General features: G+C 45.4%; 1 protein-coding gene across 1 annotated transcript; it reads left to right on the top strand.

The window, feature by feature from the left end:
- The first annotated feature begins 2,345 nt into the window (after window positions 1-2,345).
- Window positions 2,346-6,642, top strand: LOC141130083 (uncharacterized). The gene is made up of 2 exons (XM_073618046.1): window positions 2,346-2,417; window positions 5,447-6,642. The coding sequence occupies exons 1-2, from the start codon at window positions 2,346-2,348 to the stop codon at window positions 6,536-6,538; spliced, it is 1,164 nt and encodes a 387-aa protein (XP_073474147.1). The 3' UTR covers window positions 6,539-6,642.
- Window positions 6,643-11,373: the final 4,731 nt, after the last annotated feature.

Genomic DNA, 11,373 nt, shown 5'->3' with positions numbered 1-11,373 from the left:
TGAGGACTCTATGTCGGCCTCAGAGGATATGGGAAGGGACTCAGAGCACCCTGATCACCCGCTGCACTTCTCAGACATGACAAACTTTGCAGCAGACATTAAAAATTAATTTTCCTCAGCTATTACTGAGAGATCGCAGTGCATTGGCAGCTGCTGTTTGGCCAAAGCATGCACCTTACTTGCATGCTTTGACCAATAACAGCACGCTCTTCTGTGAGAGCCATGATTGGCCAAAGGCAGGGTGCCATTGGCCAATCATGGTTCAGGGGGCTGAGTCCACGCCCCACACTATGGAAGGCTGCTTACATAGCGGCCGTACATAGTTTTATGAATGAGAGCAGCAATAAAACTGTTGTAAAGGAAATAATGTCATTTAAAACTGCCCGCGGCTGTAATGTATTGTCGAATCCACATACAAATCATTGAAAAAAATGGCATGGGTCCCCCAGATCCTTTTGGTCTGGTATGGATATTAAGAAGAACCCTGCACCAAAATTAAAAAAAAATGGCGTGGGGGTCCCCCTAAAATCCATACCAAACCCTTATCCGAGCACACAACCTGGCAGGCCGCAGGAAAAGGGGGGGAACAAGAGAGCCCCCGTCCTGAACTGTACCAGGCCACATGTCCTAAACATGGGGAGGGTGATGGGAACAAGGGCCTCATCCATACAACCCTTGCCCACTGATTGTGGGGGTCTGCAGGCGGGGGGCTTATCAGAATCTGGAAGCTCCCTTTAACATGGGGCCCCCAGATCCCGCCCCCCCCAAAGTGAATGGGTATCGGGTACATTGTACCTCTACCCATTCGTCAAAAAAGTAAAAATGACAGGAGACAGTTTGGGACAATTCCTTTATTAAAAAATAAAAAGTGTCCTGCGATGTCCATTTATCTTCAATCACAGCGCTGACAACCCGAGAAAAAAAAAAACATAAAACGAAAAAACTCTGCCTCCATGGGTGGCGTCCCCACGACTGCAGCCTTTTTGTGATGACAGCTGTTATATAGCTGAGGGCGGAGACACCCAGTGACGTCAACGGGTGACCCTGCCTGCCTTTGACATTACGTGACGTCACATCACGTCAGAAGGGGGCGTTGTCACCCGCTTATGTCACCAGGTGGCCCCATCCTCAGCTATATAACAGCTGTAAGTGCAAAAAGGCTGCAGTCGGCGGGATCCTCCGATCGAGGCAGAGTTTTTCCATTTTTTTTCCCTTAGCTCATTGACGCTGTGATCGAAGATATATCTACATCACGGGACTTTTTTTTTGTTTAGTAAAGTAATTGTCCAAAACTGTCTACTGTCATTTTTCCTTTTTTGACACGTTTTGGTGAATGTGTAGAGGTACAATATACCCGATACCCATTCACATAGGGGGGCACGGAATCTGGAGGTCCCCTTGTTAAAGGGTGCTTTCAGATTCTGATAAGCCCCCCACCCGCAGACCCCCACAACCAGTTCAGGAGGGGGGTGCTCTCTCGCCCCCCTTTTTCCTGTGGCCTGCCAGGTTGCATGCTCGGATAAGGGTCTGGTATGGTTTTTGGGTGGACCCCCGCGTAATTTTTTTTATTTTGGCGTGGGGTTCTCCTTAAAATCCATACCAGACCTGAAGGGCCTGGTATGGATTTTGGGGGCCCCCCCCCACGCAATTTTTTTTTTAAATTTTGGTGCAGGGTTCCCTTAATATTCATACCAGACCCAAAGGGCCTGGTAATGGATGGGGGGGGATTTTTATGTATATTGATGGGACCCGACAATACATTACAGCCGCAAGCAATTTTAATCACTTGCCGACCAGCCGCCGCAGTTGTACTGTGGCAGAATGGCCCGGCTGGCAAAACAATGTTATGTAATGTCGCTTCGCGCTGTGGACACTAGGGTACGTAATGGGTGACCCCCTCTGACATCAAGGGGAATGCCACAGGGAAGTCCCCGTCAAGTCCCTGTGCATCAGAGGGGGACGGGGTCACCGGGTGGCCCCGCCCTCCGTTATTTAAGAACCGTCAGAAGAGGAGAAGCGTCACACAGCGGTAACTAATCATTCTCTGTATTATTGTATATATTAGATAGATAGTTAGGATATAAGGCATGATGTCTGATATTTATCTGCCTTGTGTGAACTAACATTCATTTATGTGTTACATATGTTTATTTCATGTGGTACGCCCCTTGTATTACTGTTATTATTATTCCTTTCCTTGTTTCCCCACCCATCCCAGTTTTTGCCAGGACATTCGCTCTCAGGCTTGAGGGCTCAAATTATTATTTTTTTCTGCAAACTACGAGATGTAGTTTACTAGGCGGGGGGGATGTAGCACCCTGATGTTTAGGCAGGGTTGCTCCTAAATGTATCCATCCTCAATCTGTATTCACTGGGATTCCACACAGGAAGGTCTCACCATCCCTCATTATTACAAGGTTGGTGGGATGGAGCATCTAGAACATAGATGGGGATGTGTGGATTTTATATATGTGATGTCACAGTAATAAAGCTTTTATCTTACAGATGATATTTTCTCTCATTTTCTTGATTTAGAGTGGAGATCCAATCGATATAGAATTTGAGGTTAAAGCAGAAGAAAAAGACATGTATGTGAGGGATGATCAGCAGTCTATGGAGGAGGATGGAATAACGGGGACATTTATAGAGGAGGACACTACTACAGAGATCAGCTCAGGTGGGTCATTAACACAAAATACATTCCTCCACCCATACTTCTCACTGATTGGTGCAGAGTAGGGTGGGGACTGGGTTATATCAGCCTTTAATACCCTGGTCACTTTCCTGAACTGTGTTCCCTGTCCTGTATTTCTCTCGGATAATCTTCCTTCTCTGTGCTGCAGACACAGTTCATGTATCTAGGATGGATTTATGGAGATTCTGGGGGTTCAGCTGGCAGCAAAATATTGATTTTCTCTATAGGTGTTGCTTGTCTTAGACATCTGAGGTATGTGTCTTACATTCTGTCCCATACCCAGATCTAGCGAGATCTCTGACAGAGGAATTCTCCCGGGGTTACTAGTTCTGTTGTTTGCTGGCAGTGCCGGGTGGAGGGATATGTCTGTATAGCAGGGGTAGGCAACCTTAACGAGGAGGAGATCTTCCTAAACAACATGGGAAAAGTCAAAGATCACCAGTCACAGTATTGCCCAGTGTCACCTCCTCAAACCTGATTTAACCTCTAATTGCCATACTACTGTGTCCCAATAGTGTGCATTGCACCGCAATCATGGGTGTAAATCAGGTGGTGAGAAGGCAACATATCACCTCCTCACCACCTGTCAACACACACATGGATTGCTTTTCAGAAGAGCAGCAGTGTACCGCATGCCAATTTTAACCCATTTAAGTAGATAAGGGCACTCTGCATGCGCCCCACAACTTCATGCTTCTGTAAGGTCCAAGGGGTTAAAGCAGGTGGTGAGAAAGCAACAACGCTGCCTGCTTTAACCCCTTCCTTTCTGTACTGCACAAGGTTGCAGGGCACTTGCAGAGTGGCCTCATTCACTTGAATGGGTTATGCTTGGTAGGTGTGACACCCATCAACCATGACACCCACCAACCATGACACCCACCAACCATCAACCATGACAATGCATATAACTCCTGCTGCAGCTACGACATATGTACACCCCTGGCCACTGCAGCTAAAGGGGATGTGGTTGGGGCAGGGCGGATAAAAACACATTTTTACTATGGGGTTTTACCACCCCTCAAACTACAAATGTAAATGAACCCTTACTGTTCTGAGCCCCTATAAGGCTGCTTTCACACTGATGTGCTGCAGTTTACCTGCACCACAGGTGCAACGCAGTGCATCTGAAACTGTCCTGGGTTAGCTGCACTTTGTCATAGACTTCTGTTATATCCTGCAGGTGTGGGGCACTTTCTGAAAGCGTATCAAAACTCCTGCATTCAGAAAGTGCAGCAAACCTGCAGGATATAATAGAAGTCTATGGATAAGAGCAGCAAACCCCCAGGAAAGCTGCAGGTACACTGCACTGCACCCACGGTGTGGGTAAACCGCAGCACATCACTGTGAAAGCAGCCTTATATTAATATGCTCGGTGTATTGCTTCACATTGACCTGAAGATCTCTTCCTTCTGCTGCTGGCACCTCTCTGGAGACCACTAGCTGGGATTAAAGGTGGAGTGCAGTTGGTATCACTCCGCATGGCACTGCAGGTGGCACTACAGAGGAGACATCGGCAGGTCAGCAAGCTCAGACCGAGATCTACCAGTCACGTAGTCGTGATCTACAGGTTGCTGACCCCGCTGTATAGTCTCAGACTCGAGACAAGAAGAACTCTCCACATAGTATAGATCTATAACATCTCTCACTTTATTACATAGAAATATCTGTCACACACATCGGTAGACATGCACAGTGTATCTCCTCGGTGCTCGGACCAGCCGCAATGGGCGTGATGACGTTAGAGTGTTATGCTCCGCCCAACGTGCTGACATCATCACATCAGGGATTGGATCAGTGATCAAGCCCCTGATGACCTCATCTGTGGTGTGTTTTTTGTATATGATTTAAAGGGCCAGCGCTGCATATTTTGGAGGAATTCTGTTATACCTCATATCTGGGTATTATGTGAGCAGCTTCCTGATTACTTATTTCATTTCAGGGTGGAATCAGATTATAGTGTTTTGATTTTATATCTGATGATGTGATTGGAGCACAGACTTTTACATGTTGATAATAATGTGATAACATCCTCAAACTTTGGAACCTTAAACAGAAAGTGATAATGAGGGAGGAGCCAATAACCCAATGATGGTGGTCTTCAGGATCAGTCCAGTCTTCATCTTGGTTGTTCTCCCCCCATCCTCACTCTCTGACCTCTGGTGGGGCTCAGCCCCCCTGTTATTCATGACTAAATCATGGACTAGATCAGGGAGTTCAGGACTTCTTGTGTTGGGAAGATGGCAATGAGTGATAGAGGGGGTGGGGACACTCTTCCTATAATCCCCTCATCACTGTCACTCCTATAAAAGACAGTTCTCGTTGTGTCCTCACTCTCTGACTAAGGTCCATGAATAAAGAAATGAACTGGTAGGAGATCAGAGGACCCATTTACTAGTTACCTTGAGGGGGGAATTGTAAGATCCTCAGAGACAAAGCTGCCTGATGTGGGCGGAGTCCTGGTTTAGGGGAACCAATCTGCTCATGTCTAGTAATAATCTTTGTATTTCTATTTTAGTAGATGGACGGGAGATGAGGAAAACCTCAGAGGATTGTCTCACTTTGTCTCCAGACTGTAAAGTAGAAGATGAGGACATCACACAGTATAGTCCAGGAGAAAACCCGACTACCTCAAATGTCCATCCGGCACCACACAGTGTAGATGGACCATCGTCTTCCTCTTATCCTGAGGAACCTCAGACTGTGCGGGACGGGGCCGTCCTTCCAACAGAGAAGAGATTTTCCTGTCCTGAGTGCGGGAAGTGTTTCCATTATAAATCCAAGCTTAATGAGCATACAAGATCTCATACAGGAGAGAGGCCGTATTCTTGTCCTGAGTGCGGGAAATGTTTTTCACAGAAGTCCTATCTTTCCAGACATCAGAGATCTCACACAGGGGAGAAGCCGTATTCCTGTTCTGAGTGCGGGAAATGTTTTTCAGACAAGTCCAATCTTTCCACACATCATATATCTCACACGGGGGAGAAGCCGTATTCCTGTTCTGAGTGCGGGAAATGTTTTTCATATAAGTTCTATCTTTCCAGACATCAGAGATCTCATACAGGGGAGAAGCTGTATTCCTGTCCTGAGTGCGGGAAATGTTTTTCAAGGAAGTACCATCTTTACAGACATCAGAGATCTCACACGTTGGAAAAGCCGTATTCCTGTCCTGAGTGCGGGAAACGTTTTTCAGAAAAGTCCTATCTTTCCACACATCAGAGATCTCACACGGGGGAGAAGCCATATTCCTGTCCTGAGTGCAGGAAATGTTTTTCACAAAAGTCCTATCTTTCCACACATCAGAGATCTCACACAGGGGAAAAGCCATATTCCTGTCCTGAGTGCGGGAAATGTTTTTCAAGAAAGTACCATCTTTCCATACATGAGAGATCTCACACAGGGGAAAAACCATATTCCTGTCCTGAGTGCGGGAAATGTTTTTCAGACAAGTCCCATCTTTCCACACATGAGAAATCTCACACGGGGGAAAAACCATATTCCTGTCCTGAGTGCGGGAAATGTTTTTCAAGGAAGTCCGATCTTTCCACACTTCAGAGATCTCACACAGGGGAGAAGCCGTATTCCTGTTCTGAGTGCGGGAAATGTTTTTTACAGAACCATCTTTCCACACATCAGAGATCTCACACGGGTGAAAAGCCATATTCCTGTTCTGAGTGCGGGAAATGTTTTTCACAGAAGTCCTCTCTTTCCACGCATCAGAGATCTCACACAGGGGAGAAGCCATATTCCTGTTCTGAGTGCGGGAAATGTTTTTCAAAGAAGTCCTCTCTTTCCACACATCAGAGATCTCACACAGGGGAGAAGCCATATTCCTGTCCTGAGTGAGGGAATTGTTCCTCACTGAAGTCCTGTCTTCCTGTACATCAGGGATCCCACACAACCCTCGAGGTGTATTAGTGACTTGAGTGCGGGAAATGTCTTCTATATGAATGTTGCTGGACATCACAGCTCTCATGTGGGGAAGAAGAACACCCTGATATACACCTCAGATATACTCCATGGCTGATCTCCATCATATAAGAAGCAGGGTGATATATTTGTAATGAGTGTGTGAAGGGGGGTGTGAGTCCCTGGATGTCCTTTATTATTGGCCCGTACACAGGGAGGACTTGTCTCACAAATATCCCACTTATATTGTGTTTTATCACTCCATGTCAATGTGCTATGTCTATCTAAACAAGGATGGACAATGTCACTTGTGATCTGTAACACTTTGTATTTTGTAACTGATTGTTCAATAAGAGAACTTCCAATAAAAATGATTAAAATAGAAAAATGGAGTCATTGCCTTTCATTGATATGTGATGTAAGCTTTGCAAACACTTAATGTTCTCATTTTTTTTAAATTGTTGAATGAATATGACAAGAATTCACCCAGCTTTGAGGAATGTTGTCTATATTTTATCTCATACAGTGATTTCCTATGATCATTGGCTCCCTCTAGTGACCATAGTGCGGTATTGTTGTATTTTTACTAATGGAAGCCTTTTACGAAAAATACTTAATTATGGCCACTAGAGGGAGCTGACCATCATAGGAAATCACTTTGTTAACCACTTCAGCTCTGGAAGGTTTTCCCCCTTCATGACCAGGATATTTTTTCAAATTTAGGGCTGTGCTAAATAGCGCTGGAAATTGCGTGGTTATGCAAAACTTTTTAACATTTTTCTTATTACATAAAATATATATATGTGTGTGTGTGTGTATATATATATATAATTATTTTGAATATATTTATAAATATTTTATATAAATAAAAAATGTTGAATTTTTTTTTTTTTACTTTCTGTTATAATACATATCAAGTACATTTAAAAAAAAATCAAATTACTTCATAAATTTTGTCCAAAATGTATTCTGCTATTTGTCTTTGGTAATAAAAAAAAATCCCAATAAATGTATATTAATTGTTTTGTGTGAAAGTTTTATAGCATCTACAAAGTATGGGATATATACTGGAATTTTTTTTTATTATCATTATTATACCGGTAATGGTGGTGATCAGTGACTTTTAGTGGGACTGTGATAGTGTGGTGGACAATCTGACAATAACTGACGCTGGGTGGGAACTGACTAGCTGACACTGACATCACCAGTGACACTAATACAGAGATCAGTGATAATACTACACACTGTCACTGTACTAATGACACTGGCTGGGAAGGGGATAACATCTAGGGGCAATGAAAGGGATACCTATGTGCCTAACAATGTGTAATGTGTGTACTGTGTGCTGATTTTACTAGGAGACCCCTAAATGTCAGGAGATGTTTTTTTTTTAACCACTTCAATCCCGGACACTTATACACCTTCCTGCCCAGACCAATTTTCAGCTTTCAGCGCTCTCACATTTTCAATGACAATTGTGCGGTCGTGTGACGCTGTACCCAAACAAAAATTTTCCTCCACAAATAGATCTTTCTATTGGTGGTATTTCATCACTTCTGCAGTTTTTATTTTTTGCACTACAAATAAAAAAAGACCAATAATTTTGAAAAGAAAAGTTTTTCTTTGTTTCTGTTACAAAAGTTTGTAAATAAATACGTTTTCTCCTTCACTGATTGGCACTGATGAGGTGGCACTTATATGCGGCACTGACAGGCAGCACTGATGGGCACTCATAGGTGGCACTGGAGGGCACGTATCGGCGGAACTGATATACAGCACTGATATACAGCACTGATAGGTGGCACTGATATACAGCACTGATAGGTGGCACTGATAGGTGGCACTGGAGGGCACATGGAGGCGGCACTGATGGGCGGTACGGATAGGCAGCACTGATCAGAGGCGCTGGCATGCATCACTGATGGGCACAGAGTGCCATCCCTAATGAGCAATGATTGCCATCCCTGGTGGGCTCTAGTAGGCTTACTTGGTGGCCATGGGTGGGCATTGCTGGTGGTCCTGGGTGGGCATCTTGGAGGGGGGGCTGCACTGATAATCAATCAGCGCTGACCCCCCTGTTAGGAGAGCAGCCAATTGGCTCTCCTCTACTCACGCCTGTCAGTGCAATACACAGCTTTTCCTGTTTACACTGTGATTAGATGTGATTGGACACAGCTGATCACGTGGTAAAGAGTCTCCATCAGAGGCTCTTTACCTCGATCGGAGATGCGGTGTGTCAGAATTTGGTGTGTCGCGGCTTATCCTGCTGGATGTCACATGACGCTCAGTCTGGATAATGAAACCACTTCCTGGCTGTCATTTTGCTATATGGTGGGTGGGAAGTGGTTAAAGACGGGAAGTATGGAGCATCTCAATGAATGGACCTCCTAGCAATGCTATTACCAGGCTGCAGCTAGGGGGAGCTCTAATGTTTAGAGTGTGACCACAGAAGAGTGATCCCATCTAGCTCACCTTACCTCCTTTACTGCCAGAGGTCTTTTTGCATTTTTAAAGCAGAACTCCGGGATTTGGAAAAAAAATCCCCCATTAGTACACCCCCTCCCCCCCACACAAAACACTAAACAGTTATTACATTTGTGAAATTCTTTACCATTGAAGAGAAAAGTCAAATTGAATTTTCAGGAAGTCAGCTCTGCAGTTCAAAAAATGTATCCTGTATTCTGCCCGGGAGGATCTGTTAGAACAGTGATGACATCATATCCTCTCCCCTCTCTTTACACTGTCATAAAACTACATTTCCCATCATGCTTTGCAAATTGCAGTGAATGTGGGAGGTACACTAGGCCTGTTAATGTAAATGTGAACACGCCCACGTCACCATAAATCACGCCCCTCATTCTGTAGACACACTGCCGAGCACAACACAGACAGTGAGGGGAAATTCTTATAACTGTAAAGCATGTCTGTGATCTCCTCACCAGACACAGCAACATATTTCCCTTACATGATTTATGTAATCATTACTGAACTGCACACACATCCCATAATGATATATTATACACGCTGTACTCTGCTGTAATTCTGTATTAGAAATATTCCTCCTCCTCATGCAGCTTTGAGATCTTTCTATCAGCAATCAGTGCTTGTATGATGTATAGGAGCACATCCCTATCCGCACCACAGAGAGAGCCGAGACATGCTGCTTTACATCAGTGTGTGATACAAGTAAATGTCACCATGAGAAAAAAAACAAAAATGTGCAGCTCTAATTTACTAATCAATAATGGTGGAACCCTCTAATGCAGGAAAATCTCAATAAACTTCAATATTAGCATAATAGCGGTCTCTGTGACATGTAACGTCACATATAATACACATCAAGCTGTAAATAAGACATACTTTAAGGGTCCTTTCACACTGGGGCGGTTTGCAGGCGCTATTGCGCTAATAATAGCGCCTGCAAACCGTCCCGAAAGTGCCGGTGCTTTAATTCCAGTGTGAAAGCCCTCGGGGCGGTGCGCTAGTAGGACGGGAAAAAAAGTCCTGCTAGCAGCATCTTCGGAGCGGTGAAGGAGCGGAGTGTATACACTGCTCCTTCACCGCTCCTTCCCATTGAAATCAATGGGACGGCGCGGCTATACCGCCAGCTAAGCGCCTCTGCAGAGGCGCTTTGCTGTGGTTTTAAACCTTTTTCGGCCGTTAGCAGGGGGTAAAACCGTCCCGCTAGCGGCCGAATACCGACGGTAAAGCGCCGCTTACAATAGCGGTGCTTTACCACTGACAATACCCCCGCCCCAGTGTGAAAGGGGCCTTAAAAAATTAAACTTTGCAGGGATGGTGGAAACCCCTCCTACAGATATTTGGAAGAGGACGGTGTCAGTAAAGCAGTAGATCCACTGCTTTTCAGTGCAGCCTCATCAGTGCAGCTCATCAGTGCCACCTTATCAGTGCAGCTCATCAGTGCAGCCTTAATAGTGCAGCATATCAGTGATCATCAGTGCAGCCTTATCAGTGCAGCTTATCAGTGCTCATCGGTAGGGATGAGCTTCGCGTTCGAGTCGAACCCATGTTCGACTCGAACATCGGCTGTTCGATCGTTCGCCGAATTGCGACCGGTATGGGCCATTCGCGCCAAATTCATGTGGCGCGTCACAGCCCATAATTCACTGCGTCATCGCAGTGCATTGCTGGCTGATGATTGGCCAAGCATGCACTCTGACCCGCATGCTTGGCCAATCACAGCGCCGTCAGTAGAGAGAGCTGTAGGGTGGCTTTGGTCAATTATGGCTCAGTGGGTTTAGAACACGCCCCACACTATATAAGGCCACCTGCACGGCGGCCCTGTGTAATGTGTTCCGGTGTGCTGAGAGATAGAGAGAGACAGAGACAGTGTCATTTCATTTGAGTTAGCTAGATTAGGCAGGACAGTCAGTTAGTTAGCTGCACTTACAGTGTATTGTGTATATATATGCATCCCAGGTGTTGCCTTGTGTATATATATGCATCCCAAGCTGTCCTCATCCTCCTCATCCTCTCTCACACATGCTCAGGGTAATTTGTCTGGCAAAGCAGTGGCCTCTTCCCTCGGCTCAATGTCATCAGTGACTCCTTCCCTAGCCCCACCATGTCCTCCTGAGGAGTCCCTCGAACTGTTTGACCACAGTGTTGGGTACATGCTCCAGGAGGATGCCCAGCATTTGGAAGGCTCTGATGATGATACTGACCTAGATGAAGGCAGTAACGTGAGCATGGACAGAGGGGGTGCCCAAGAAGGACAGCAATCTGGCAGTCATGCTCCCCCTGCTGCAGCA

Source organism: Aquarana catesbeiana, linkage group LG02, assembly GCF_042186555.1.
Source record: "Aquarana catesbeiana isolate 2022-GZ linkage group LG02, ASM4218655v1, whole genome shotgun sequence".
Classification (NCBI taxonomy): domain Eukaryota; kingdom Metazoa; phylum Chordata; class Amphibia; order Anura; family Ranidae; genus Aquarana; species Aquarana catesbeiana.
The sequence above is the reverse complement of the archived record's forward strand: the minus strand, read 5'-3'. Positions and strand labels throughout refer to the sequence as shown.